Source organism: Lagenorhynchus albirostris, chromosome 9, assembly GCF_949774975.1.
Source record: "Lagenorhynchus albirostris chromosome 9, mLagAlb1.1, whole genome shotgun sequence".
Classification (NCBI taxonomy): domain Eukaryota; kingdom Metazoa; phylum Chordata; class Mammalia; order Artiodactyla; family Delphinidae; genus Lagenorhynchus; species Lagenorhynchus albirostris.
The window spans coordinates 38,531,350-38,545,802 of NC_083103.1; the positions used below are offsets into that span (position 1 = coordinate 38,531,350).

At 37.3% G+C, this 14,453-nt stretch overlaps 1 protein-coding gene across 4 annotated transcripts in view; it reads left to right on the top strand.

Moving 5' to 3' along the window:
* Positions 1 to 6,892: 6,892 nt before the first annotated feature.
* PIK3C2A (phosphatidylinositol-4-phosphate 3-kinase catalytic subunit type 2 alpha) overlaps positions 6,893 to 14,453 on the top strand; it is a 75,488-nt gene continuing 67,927 nt past the window's right edge. For all 4 annotated transcript variants that reach the window (XM_060159591.1, XM_060159593.1, XM_060159594.1 and 1 more), the window contains exon 1: positions 6,893 to 7,966. In XM_060159591.1, the coding sequence (XP_060015574.1) occupies positions 6,893 to 7,966 (1,074 nt within the window). The remainder of the gene's footprint in view (positions 7,967 to 14,453) is intronic.

Below are 14,453 nucleotides of genomic sequence, written 5' to 3' on the forward strand. Positions count from 1 at the left end.
TGCCTGATTCATAATATACATCCAATGAATATTTACTGAGGAAATGAATAAATTCAGTGGTGCTTGTTTGCCAAACAAAAGTTATTTTTTAAAATGTTTATGTACTTGAATTCTCTTATGGCTTCTAGGTTTTTGAATCATATTACAGCAGCCTTTTTTATGCTGGTGTTATGTAGGAATTCTCTGTTTCTTTGGTTTTATGATTCTTTTTTTAACAGTTAAATATTTAATCTCTTTGTAATTTATCCTGTGTGGTCGATTGTGAAACATTTCTCTATGAAATGTTAACAGTTTTCTAATTGTAAAAAGATTAATTGAGGGACTTCCCTGGTGGTCCAGTGGCTAAGACTCTGCACTCCCAATGCAAGCGGCCCCGGGTTCAATCCCTGGTCAGGGAACTAGATCCCGCATGCCACAACTAAGAGTTTGCATGCCACAACTAAAGATCCCGTGTGCAACAACTAAAAGATCCCGCATGCCACAACTGAAGATCCCGCCTGCTGCAACGAAGATCCTGCATGGTGCAGCTAAGACCTGGTGCAGCTGAGACCTGGCACAGCCAAATAAATAAATGTTTTAAAAAGATTAATTGGAAATTATGTACTTTAAAAATACAAAAGTTACAAGGGATGATAAGGCCTTTGTTAAAAGGTTGTATGTTATCTATGGGGCATAAAAAAATAAAAATTTTCTTCTCCTGAAAGATAACTAATGGGCAATTGAGATATGTTATTGACTTGAGGGAAGGGGTAACTTTTGGTAAAATAAACTTTTCCTTACCATCCAGAAAGTAATGATGCTTGTTCACCGTGCTTTTTGTTTCTTTCCTCATAAAGCCTAACCTTGTGTTGTCCACTAGCCACCTTTGTGTTGAGCACTTGGTGTGTGGCTAGTCTAAGTTGAAATGTGGTTAGTGTAAAATATATACCAGATTTTGAAGACTTAGTATAAAAAAGTGAAAGTACAGTATCCCATTCATTTTTTTACATTGATTACCTCTTTATAATATTTTGGATATATTGGATTAAACAAAGTTTATTATTAAAATTAATTTCATCTGTTTCTATTAATGTAGCTATAAAAAAATTTAAATTTCTATGTGACTTGCATTCTATTTCTGTTGAACAATGCTACTCTAACCTTATCTCATCCAAAACCTGGACATTCTTCTTTTTTGTCTTTTTGACAGATTTGTATAGTGCCTAATAACAATGCACTTGATTATTATTATTATTGTTATTTTGGTCATGTGAGTTCTTTCCCCCTCCATGAATCAATTAGAGATAGAATATGCTTTTCTAATGCAGTTTGTCTGTCTGTTTGTTTTTAAGCACAGATGGAGCCCCGCTCTCCTATTTTTACTTTTCTGTTGCCACCTCTCTCCCTCCTAGTTTTCAAGATAATTTTCTCCCACTTCTTGTTTGTTTGTTTTTTTAGGTATTTATTTGGCTGTGTTGGGTCTTAGTTGCAGCACATGAGATCTTCGTCGCGGCATTCAGGATCTTTCATTGTGGCATGTGGGCTCAGTAGTTGCAGTGCATGGGCTCTCTAGTTGTGGTGCATGGGCTCAGTAGTTGAGGCATGCGGGCTCTCTAGCTGTGGCAAGCGGGCTTTAGAGCACGCAGGCTTAGTTGCTCTGCGGCATGTGGGATCTTAGTTCCTCGACCAGGTATCGAACCCTCGTCCCCTGCACTGGAAGGTGGATTCTTAACCACTGGACCACCAGGGAAGTCCCACCACTAGTTTATTCTAAACTCAACCACGTGATTTTTCAGTTTTAGTTGAATTACTAATAAATGAGTTCTTTCAGTCTGTTTGTTTCTCTGATAAAAGAAATGGTGTCTTAAGTTCTCTAGTCATTGATGCATTATGCATTCATTCAACAACTGTAGTATAAGTTTGAGAGTAGAGGGTAAATAAAATAAGAATTCATGCCTGCAATGAAATTATAAATTTGCTAGTCATCTGGTGACAATTAACTGATAAATTGATACATATTATAGCTAAATAGCAGTATTAACTACTTCATGATAGAATTAAAAGAAAATTTATTAATGCAGACAGAAATAACCCTAGGATTGAGGAAGAAAGTTGGTATTTATAAAGGATAAGATGTGTCTAGACACTTATTGATTACACATAACTGTTAACATAAAAATATATTGTAGCGAATTAGCACTGCCTGGATTTGGGTCCTAATTTCACCACTTGCTAGCTGCTATGAGCTTGGGCAGATCATATGTTTGTATACTAGGGATAATAATAGTAGCTACTTAATAGAATTTGTGAGGATTAAATTAGTTAAAATATTTTGCAATTTTTGAAAATATATGCAATTTTTGCAAATTTTTGCAAAATATATGCAATTTTTGGCATATAGTATCTATATATCTCCAAACACAGGTCTATGTATAGATAGATGTAGATATTTTCTAGAGTTTTAACAAACATTTAACTGCAGTCTTCATAATTTTATTTTTAGTAGTGGCATAATATTCAATCCATGGAGGTACCATAATTTATTTTTCTTTGAGATTCATTTTCATTTTAAAGGAGAATATTGTTGAACTCAAATAATTGTTTTTCCATTTTCTTAGGTTCTTGAATTTTAAGATCAGAAAGCATTTAGATGGGTAGCAGGACTGACTTGTTTTATTTTTGTCTGAGATTTAAATTTAAATTGTAAATGAATGTTAGAAGAAGCCAAGAGCTTTTAAACTAATTCACTTGGGTCTGCAAATGGTATCCAAAAGTTTAACTGAATAGTTTAATTGACCTCTTTTGAAGAATTTTAAAGCAGCTACAGCCTTGTGATCTGCACTGAGTTACTTTATGTTGGGAAATTTTTGGCAGATGGTATACAATCATCATTCAAAAACAAGTTATATTGTCTTTCCCTGCTTGAATTGGGCGAACATTAGCATGGAACATTTCATTTTGAATGAGCATGTTGGAAGTTATTTCCTGCTAAATGTTTGTCATCAAGTGAAGTTTTACTTTCAAAAATTAATGGAGCATGTCAGTGCAGCAGCCTTAGAAAAATAGCTGAGGCACAAGGTTACTTTTGGACAACCGTTTAAGTCCTTTATTATTATCTGAGTATACATGCATAATAATCTTTTGGGAAACTAAAATACGGTATTTTTTTAAGGCCCAAAACTTTAAAATATGGTATTTAGCTGCTAACAGACAGCTGTTACTGGCTACTTAGAGTTGTATTTACTTTAGCATATACCACTTTGAGTTGGAGCTAGGGATAGAGCAAGCAAATGCATTGGTGATGTATAAAAACATCACCAATTGTATAAAAACACCACAAATGAAATGACTCATTTCTCTTGTCATATATCCATACACTTGTGCCATCTGAAATCCCTTCTCCAAGACTCCAATAGCCTTCATTCCCTCCTGTTAAAACACATGTTAATTAAATTAAGTTCCATATTTATTAAGCAAGGTGCTTTTAAATGTAGTGGGGAAGAAAAAAATGAACAAACTAGGCTTCCCTGCTTAAGAAGCTTATTTTAGTCTGTCTGGGTAGAGATTCTGTGTTAATCAAAATACTTTTGGTTATCATGGAAAAAAGTAATTTTAAACCGGCTTACGCAAGGGAAGGGATTTATTGGCTTACATAAATGAAAAGACTGGCCTTAGACATGGGTTGGATCCAGATGTTTAATGTAATAGCTAGAATTTATCTAATTTATCTTAGCTCAGCTTTCTTCTGGCTTGGGTTCATTCTCAGGTAATATCTCCTCAAGCGGTGGCAAAGATGGCCAAAACAGCTCCAGCCTTACATCCTATCAGCTTAGCAACCTCAATGATAAGCTTCTTTTCCAAATAGTTCCAGAAATTCTGTAGTTAGCTCTGGCCAGACTTGGATCTTCTGGAGTTGGGGTAGGGTCGAGCGGGAGTAAGGATAGTCCAGCTTAATTCAAAGTAGATGAAACAAAAGAAAGACAAGTGGTGTCCAAAAGTTATAGATTCTACTACCAGAAGAAAGGATGCTGAGCATGCAAAAACAGCATACAAAGTAAAGATAAAAATTTTTAGTTGAGCTAAAAAGATAAATTCTGGTAGGAGCTGCTTAAGTAAAGCCTCAGACAGGAGACTGTATTTTGAATTGGGCCCTGAAGGACAAGTAGAATTTTTCTAAGGCAGAGTAAGTAAAGAAAGGACTTTCTAGGTCACTCATTCAAGAAGTTTGGCAGTGAAAGGAGAAAATTAAATTGAAAGCTACTGGAGTCTAAAGGGGAATGTTCAGATTTTTTACCCTCAGTATGGAGAAAACTTGAGCATTTTTATGGTAGAGGAGCAGAAGCAAGTAAAGGAGAAATTGATAATACAAAGGAGGCAGTCATTGATAAAGAAGGGGAATTCAATAGGATTAAGGATATAAGTGGAGGGGGCATCCTTAGAAAGGAAAAGGGGCTATTCATTCTCTGAGGATGTGTGAAGGAAGGTAGTAGTGGTAACTGTGGAGGTTAAAACAGAAATTTTCTATTAAATATGTAAGTGGCTTCAGTTTTGTTTTCTAAAAGTAAGAAGAAAAGGTGTATCAGGTATCTATTCCATTCCAAAATGATTTTGTGGGTTAGCAGTTTGACTTGAACTCAAGCTGGGTGGTTTCTTCTGCTGGTCTTGCCTTGGGTCACTCAGGTGGCTGTGGTCATCTCAACTGTGGACAGATGGTCTAAGATGGTGTCTGCACTCACATGCTTGGTGGTTGATGCTGGCTGTTGGCTGGATCTCTTTCTCTTTGTGCTCTCTCATCCTATGTGAGCATTTACATGGCAGTGGCTGCACTCAGGTAAGGAAGAGCTGAAGCAGTTGGGCTTCTTATGATAGGCTTAGAACTCTCACAACGTCAATTCTGTCACATTCTGTTGGTCAAAGCAAGTCACAAGGCCGACTGAGATCAAGTAGAGAAATAGACCCCACCTCTTTATGGGAGGAACAACAAAGTTGCATTGCAGAGCGGCTGTATATACGGGAATGGGAAGAATTTGTACCCATTCCCCCCCACCCAACATTTTATTGTGAAAACTTTCAGTCATGAGGCCAAGCTGAAAGAATTTCAAAGTGAATACCCACATATCTACCACCTAGATTCTACTATTAACATTTTCCTATACTTGCTTTATCATTATTTATCCATGTATCATCTCTCTATCAATTTATCTTATTTTTGATGCATTTCAAAATAAATTGTAGATGTTAGTACTTTTCTCTAAGTACTTCATGCATATTTAGCAAGTCAGTATTCAGTTTTTTCTTTTCACAAAACATTTATATACAGTGATGTGTACAGACTTGAAGTGTACATCATACCTAGTTTTGCAGCCTGCCAGGGAAGGGAAAAATTTGGAATAGCTTTTCAGTGAAATGCCTCAGAAACTCAACTGTAGTTGTATAAAAGAATTGCAGATGATGTCTTTCTTGACTGCCTTTCTTCATGTCATCACTGATAACTTTTTCATTTAGTATACCTCAACACTTAGGATTTTCATTTGTGTTACATTAATTTGAATTCACTTTGGAATTTCCCTACATACTTTCATTAAGCATTTATTGAGCACATATTGTAGATAAGCACTGTACTAGAAAAAGGATGTAAACAGGAGCACTCTTGCTTTATATTCAAACTAGGTGTATCTCAAATCAGATCAGATTAACAGTAGATGCCATTTATTTAATGCTTATGCTTAAGGCCAATGATAGACACTTTTAGTTGCATTGTTTCATTTTTAATCCTTTGTAATTTGGGAAATAGATACTTTCTCGTATTTTAAAAGTTAGGAAACTAGGCATATGGAAAAGTTATCACTTGCCCAAGGCCTTACAGCATCATAAATAAAGGTGATATGACTCCAGAACCCACATTTAATCCCTGTATCATATTGATTAGAAGCAGGAAATATGCCCTCTGTTGCACAGTAGATAACTAACCCTTTAATTGGTCATTTTGCTTCATAGGGTAGTCTTGATCTGAATTAAGTGTTTATTTTAAATAGAGGACTATAAATGTTTATTAACTGATCATGAGAAAGTTTACTAAACTATCTTCTAGTTTATGAATAGATACTTTAGCAATTGGAAAAGGAGAAATTTTAGTATCATAACTATTGATTTAACTGCAGATAATTAGAATAGAAGTGTGATCAGAACTATGTGACAGATTCAGCCATAATTTAACCTTTGAGTGCAGTATTACAGTTTCTTATAGCCTTAACACTTACCATATTATTCTAATCTATGTTACAGTATACATTTTTAAAATTTCTAGAATATTATAAGCCCTAAATTTTTTATACGATGATTTGATAAAATAATAGTTACTTGATTTTATTTACTAGGTGTTGAATACTTTTATTGCTAATTGGCTTTTGAGCAATTTTACAAATAGTAAAAGATTGAAACCATTTTGACTTGCTATTTGCATAACAGTAAACTGTGTCTGAACTCTTGAAAATTTGTGACTAGCACTTAAGCCATTTTATGCTGAGAATTCTGCCAGAAGTGCAACTGGTTAATGGCAGCCAGTGTGACAACTGAAGTGACAGCTTCTTGAGTTCATTTACTGTGTTAGCTTTCCTGTTAGGTCAGGGAATGGGATAAAGTCATGTATGTCTAAACATGTCTCTTAACCCAACAGTGTATAAGGTGTTTTAAAAGTGTTCCTTCACCAAGATTTTCCCTATTTCATTTCATTTCGTGGTATGTTTGTAAGTGGCATTAAATCCTAAATCATATGTGGTAGATTACAAACAAAACAAATTCGTGTTTTAAAAATCTAATCGAGTGTTATATTTATTTTTACGTGCAGGTCTTGCTATTTTGGAAGCTACAAGAAAAAAAATAGATTGGAGAAGGTTTGGTCTTTTAAGTGGACATGGCTCAGATATCCAACAACAATGGGTTTAAGCAGTGTTCATCTTCACATCTGGAACCAACAAGAACAAAAGATGTGGGCAAAGAAGAAGCATTACAGATGGAAGCAGAGGCTTTAGCAAAACTGCAAAAGGATAGACGGGTGACCGATAACCAGAGAGGCTATGAGTGGTCAAGCAGCACCAGACAAAAAGCACAAGTTTATAGCAAACAGGATTATGATCTCATGGTGTTTCCTGAATCAGATACCCAAAAAAGAGCAGTAGATATTGATGTAGAAAAGCTTACCCAAGCTGAACTTGAGAAACTATTGCTGGATGACAGTTTCGAGACTAGAAGAACACCTGTATTGCCAGTTACTCCTGTTCTGAGCCCTTCATTTTCAGCACAGCTGTATCTTAGACCTGCTATTCAGAGAGGACAGTGGCCACCTGGATTATCTGGGCCTTCCAGTTACTCTTTACCTTCTGTTTACCAGTCAACTTACAGTAGTAAACAGACTGTATTCCAAAATGGCTTCAATCCAAGAATGCCTACTTTTCCATCCACAGAACCTATATATTTAAGACTTCCAGGGCAGTCTCCATATTTTTCATATCCTTTGACACCCACCACACCCTTTCATCCACAAGGAAGCTTACCTATCTATCGTCCAGTAGTCAGTCCTGACATGGCAAAGCTGTTTGACAAAATAGCTAGTACATCAGAATTTTTAAAAAATGGAAAAGCAAGGACTGATTTGGAGATAACAAATTCAAAAGCTACTATCAGCAATCTACAGGTGTCTCCAAAGTCTGAAGATATCAGTAAGTTTGACTGGTTAGACTTGGATCCTCTAAGTAAGCCTAAGGTGGACAGTGTAGAGGTATTGGACCATGAAGAAGAGAAAAATGTACCAGGTTTGCTAGCAGACGATCCTTGGGATGCTGTTCTTCTTGAAGAGAGATCACCAGCAAGTTGTCACCTTGAAAGAAAGGTGAATGGAAAATCTCTTTCTGGGGCAACAGTAACAAGAAGCCAGTCTTTAAATATTCGAACAACTCAGCCTACAAAAGTCCAGGGCCAAATATCTCAGGTATAGTCTTTTCTTACTCACTTCTCAAACTTAGTGTAACAGTGAATTCATATTTGTGTACATAATTTATTTGGTAAAAGAAATATTTTTTATGTTGAATCTTGTTTTCTTAAGTATACTGTGAATGTTAGATTGTGTGGAAAAGGATTAAATGTGTTTAGGCAAATTGAAAAAAATTTTTTTAAATTAAAAATTAAAAAAAAAATTTTGGCTGTGGTGGGTCTTTGTTGCTGCATGTGGGCTTTCTCTAGTTGCGGTGAGCAGGGACTACTCTTTGTCACAGTGCACAGGCTTCTCATTGTGATGGCTTCTCTTGTTGCAGAGCATGGGCTCTAGGCACGCAGGCTTCAGTAGTTGCAATGTGTGGGCTCAGTAGTTGTGGCATGTGGGCCCTAGAGTGCATGGGCTTCGGTAGTTGCGGCTCATGGGCTAAGTAGTTGTGGTGCGCAGGCTCTAGGGCGTGCGGGCTTCAGTAGTTGCGGCACGAGGGTTCAGTAGTTGTGTCTTGTGGGCATAGTTGCTCTGCGGCATGTGGGATCTTCCCAGACCTGGAATTGAACCCGTGTCCCCTGCAGATTCTTAACCACTGCGCCACCAGGGAAGTCCCAGGCAGATTGAAAAATTGCTTACTATTAATATTATCTTTTCTAGGATTGTGGATTTTGAAAACCTATAATCAAGGATCTGGCTTTCACTCATAGGCATTAAAAATAATTTTTATCTGTCTCTCCTTGTCCATTCATTATATGTGGTCCTACTTTCTTTTCCTTATTGCCTTTATTTTTCAGGGTAAATAAGGAATTTTGGTTTTTAACCCCATTATAGAAATTCTCATGTATATTGTTTTGTTGTTTTTAACCATGAATGAATGAATGAGTAGAAGAAAGGGAGGGAGGGAGGAGGGAAGGAAGGAAGTGAGGGAGGGAGGAAGGAAGGAAGGAAGGAAGGAAGGCCCCAGAGAGATGGGAGAAAAGCCATTTAAAGGACTCTCTTTAAACACCTGTATTGATATAAGTGAAGAAAAGAACTGTAGTCTATATAGCATAGTTGCTGAGTTCATATAGTCTTACTGTCTGGAAAAATTAGTTAAGGGTGCCTGGGACAGGATGTCTTCTCTTAGAAGAGAGGCAACAGGGTTTAGACTTTTCCTTTCCATAGATAGTATACCACTGAAGATTTGTATTTTGCTCTTATGGTATCTGTGGATTCTAGGAATGTTTAAGCCTCATTCTTACCTTAATGTGAATCATATCATTCAGCTAATTAGATCAGCATTTGGCTACTGTTTAGGCACTGAGATTCAACTAGCATTTAGGGGAGGATAAGCAAATTTTGCATGATTTGGATGGGTTTATGTTGAATTGTTGATTCTTAAAAACCATTTTAGATGTCTTGGGAGAAAAAAGCAGATATTAAGAAGGTTAAGAAAAAAGGATGAGGATTTCTTTGGATAACACAATCAGAACCCAGAAAAATCTTAACCAGTGCAGTGTTTTCCAAATGTATTTTGACTACCGCTCCCCACTAAGAAATACCTGTTATTAAGGTCTCTTAAGCTTTTCAGTACTGTTTACAAATTTAGTAACAGAATTTCTTAACACCTTTCAATTTAAAAGTCACAGGTTAATTTCACAGCTTAAATTGGAATCATAAATATTTATTCTAATGTCATATTATTTACTCTTAATATTCTATGTCATCTTGTCATGATTTTTGTCTTTGTATTTACAAATAACAGTCATTTCCTAAAGTATTTGAAAGGAGAAGGGAAAACTTTAAGCCAAATCAGGAAGTGTGGGCGGGGGGCTTATACCTAGTAGTGGAGCTGCTGGTTATTCTGTGCTTAGCTTTTTGAGGAACCAGCAAACTCTTTTCCATAGTGGCTGCATCATTTTACATTCCCCCCAGCAATGTATGAGAGTTCCATTTCTTCACATGCTTGCCAACACTTGTTATTTGACAGTTTTTTGGATTATAGCCATCCTGATGGATGTGAAGTGATATCTCATTGTGATTTTGATTTTGATTTCTCTGTTGACTAGTAGTGTTGCGTATCTTTTCATATGATTATTGGCCACTTCTGTATCTTTTTCGAAGAAATGTCTATTTGTCATTTGCCCATTTTAAAAATTGGGTTGTTCATAGCTTTATTCATAATAGCCAAAAAGTGAAACAACCCAAAATGTCCATCAGCTGATGAATGGGTAAAAGCAAAAGCGGTATGTCTGTACAATGGAATATTATTCACCCATACAAAGGAATGAAGCCCTGATATATGCTGCAACATGGATGAACCTTGAAAACATTGTAAGTGAAAGAAGCCAGACACAAAAAAACATGTATGATTCAATTTATATGATATGTCCAGAAAAGGCAAATCCATAGAGAAAGAAAGCAGATTAGTGTTTGTTGGGGGGGTTGGAGGAAAGAGGGAATGGGGAATGGTTGCTTAATGGGTACAGGGATCTTTTTGGGGGGGGTGATGAAAGTGTTCTGGAATTAGAACATTTCAGTGTTCTTACCATAGTGGTGATGGTCACATACCATTATGAATGTACTGTGAGCCAACAAATTGTACATTTTTAAATGGTTAATATGGCAGTTTTTATGTTCTATGAACTTTACCTCATTTTTTTTTTTTTTTTAAAGGAAGACACTGGTCCCCCTGATCCTCCCATCTTGCTCAGGCCAGGTTACTGCCGGATTCACATTTGGGTCAGTGTTCCAATAGAGAGATCCCTCTCTAACTGTGGATCTCCTTTTTATGGATTTAGCATGAAGGCATGGTGTTTGACACCGTGTAGTCTGGATTAGGGGTATCAGAAGTAGTTTGGGAAGGGCAGCTGCCAGTAACTGGAGATCTCAGGAGCTAGGGAAAGTTGCAGTCTCTGCTATCAGGGAAAAAGAAGCCCCTGGTCCTAAAGGGAGCTGAGTTTAGGCTCAGCCCTCCCACTGGTAGAAGGCAGAGCCCCTGATTGTCCAGGCAACCCAGAGTGAGCATCCAGGTCACTTTCAAATAATACTCCTGCTCCTTGCATCACACCTTCATGGGTATGCATTTGCACCTCTACAATATATGCATTGTAGCCACAATACATAGGTTATCTTGAATTTAATAAAATATTTATAAATGACTTTGGTTTATTTCATTATCTCTGGATCTCTAATTCTAACTTTCCCAGCAGTGGAAATTCATTTATTCACTAAGGGAAATAGATTATTCCAGATGAGCTGAAATTACCATTCCAGGTGAACTCTGGTTATCATCTTAAACTAGTTGAGGTTTCTGGGTCTACCAGAATTACTTGCTATCAATGATCCAAGACTGGACTCAGAACCTAAGAGCTACATGCTTTTTATCTGTGCTGTAAATGTTCAAACTGAACTCTTTTTTTTAATAATCACTGAGACAATAGAGAGTTCCTAAGAATCCTATGAGATCAGAGTGACCCATACCTATTTCACAGTTGAAGAAACTGAAATGTGAAGAAGTTAAGGAATTATTAATTTTTTCATGTAATAATGGTATTGTAATTAGTTAAATGAACTCGTATTTTAGAGATATTTAAGATGATAACCACAGTTATCTAGTCTAACCAACTTTATTTCATGAATGAAGAAACTTAGATCCAGAGGGTGACTTATCTCCAATTAATATTTTCTTCTTCAGTTTCTTTGTAACTTAAAACCTGTGGCATAGATTGCCAGTGCTTTTGCTGCAAAACACTTGCTTCCTTTCCCTGTTGCCCTCTATAGTTTAGACTGGTCACTTCTGGTTCAACCGATGTTTTCTCCACCCCTTCCTTTGGTGGGGGCAGGGCTGTGATACTCATTTATATCCCTTTCATTGTCTCCCTGCATACATCTTTTCCTACTCATTTTTAATATTTGTCACAGTATCATCTTGATATTTTCCCTATTTGGGGTACTTTCAGAAATCATCTTGCAGGACTGATGAAGATAGGTAGTTTCCTAAAGATAAGAAAAGAATTCCCCTAACAAGATCTGGGAAATCAGATCACGTGGGAGTTGCAGAGAATTACTGCTTGTTCAAACTCTAGGAATTAGGCTTCTAGGCAAGTTTTAGCAGAAACATGTTCTTAGATTTTGTTTAAAGTACAGGGGGAAGGATCAAGGAGTAATCAAATTGGTTGCGAGAGACATGAGTCAAAGCCAGGTAAGCAAAAATAACATGACTTGATCAGCTGATCAATCAGAGACGGGAGCTAGATTACTACAGTGTACATGAGTAGCTTTACTAAATGGCACAGTGTCTGAATTGAGGTGGCTTAGGCTCCTTAAAGGAGTTTAACTGTGGCATGGCTGAGGAGGTATGTAGTTGTTGATCATTCTGTTATACTCTGCTCTTTTATTTTTTTTATTTTTTAATAAATTTATTTATTTATTTTTAGCTGCGTTGGGTCTTCGCTGCTGTGCGCGGGCTTTCTCTGGTTGCGGCTAGCGGGGGCTACTTTTCCTTGTGGTGCGCAGGCTTCTCATTGCGGTGGTTTCTTTTGTTGCAGAGCACGGGCTCTAGGCACGCAGGCTCAGTAGTTGTGGCTCGCGGGCTCTAGAGTGCAGGCTCAGTAGTTGTGGCACATGGGCTTAGTTGCTCCGTGGCATGTGGGATCTTCCCGGACCATGGCTCGAACCCGTGCCCCCTGCATCGGCATGCGGACTCTCAACCACTGCGCCACCAGGGAAGCCCTGTGCTAGATTTTAATAGACAAGTGGTAGCAGGTGTAAAAGTTAAAATAACCTTTCATAGAAAGCTTAAAATTACGCAAGTCCTAGTTGTTTATATTTTTCTCTATGAATTGAGAAATTCAGTTTAGTAACTTAGTTTTAAAATTCATTGTCCCCAAAAGTAGAACAAGGACCAATGGGGAATAAAACTCAAAGAGGCAGATATACAGTTAAATGTCAATAAAGGAACTTATAAATAGCCATTTGGTAATGGTTCCTCTCAGGTGGTCAATGCATAGTTATTGGAGGTCTTTAATCAGAGGTTTAGTGTGCACTTGTTACAAATGCTATAAAAGGATTTTTATTTTCAAAGAAAAGTTCTAAGCCCTTTTATTAACACTAAAATTTCATCATTTTGTTTGTGTACAAGAAGATAAAGTTTGGTTTGATTTAGACCAAAAGGGGGAGGTAAACAGAACACTAATAATAGGCTGATTTAAGAAGTCTGTGACACAAACATTGGCGTGGAACTTTTAATTTTTCACACACCATTCATCTCTATTTAAAAACTTTTCCCTGAGGTTCATATTTTTTGTTGGGAAATAAGATTGCAATGCCTATTCTTTATAATTACTTTACATACTTAAGTGTTCATTTCCTGTAAGAATTTTATGCTTTGTGGTAAAAACTCTGAAGGGTATTTTTCTTCTCACTCAGCAGTCTTACTTCCTATTTCCTTCTAGTGTCTTTTGTCCATAATAATCTAAATACTTTAGTTCAAATTTTTGTTTTCAAAACCAGGAAAAGGCATAGTACTTAAAACTGTCTTCTGGGCTTCCCTGGTGGCGCAGTGGTTGAGAGTCCGCCTGCCGATGCAGGGGACACGGGTTCGTGCCCCGGTCCGGGAAGATCCCACATGCCGCGGAGCGGCTAGGCCCGTGAGCCATGGCCGCTGAGCCTGCGCGTCCGGAGCCTGTGCTCCGCAATGGGAGAGGCCACAACAGTGAGAGGCCCGCGTACCGGAAAAAAAAACAAAACAAAAAAAAACTGTCTTCTGGCAATTTAAGTTTAAATCATACTTTTAGTTAATAGCTATAATTTAGCTACTTTGAATAGATCCCAAAGATTTTAGTAGTGAATGAAATTATTTTCATAGAAATGGTTTTGCAAAGTTCTGTGGCTATTGACTTTTTCTAAAAGTTGATTATATTAACACTATAAACATGTATATCCCCATTAGCACAATGTCTAACGTTAATTTTAAAGAAGAGGTAAAGTTGAATAAAATGTGGTTTTTCATTGTCTAGCTGAATATAGTACATTAGTTGAGTAGATTACTGAAGTCTCTATAAAATTTTGGTAACGAAGTAACCAACTTTGTTCTGAAAAGCAGCTGATATGTTTATATTTAATGCTTAAAATACATTTATTGAAAACTTGGTGTTCCATCTAATTTCTGGGGTAAGATGGCATGAACCTGGGAGTTGTTTAGGTGTAAAGCTTTCCCATATTCTTTTTTTTTTTTTGGACATGGTTTCATTTTTTTTTTTAATTAATTAATTTTTGGCTGGGTTGGGTCTTCATTTCTGTGCGAGGGCTTTCTCTAGTTGCGGCAAGCGGGGGCCACTCTTCATCGCGGTGCGCGGGCCTCTCTCTGTCGCAGCCTCTCTAGTTGCGGAGCACAAGCTCCAGACGCGCAGGGCTCAGTAGTTGTGGCTCACGGGCCTAAATTCTCTGCAGCATGTGGGAGGATCCTCCCAGACCAGGGCTCGAACCCGTGTCCCCTGCATTAGCAGGCAGA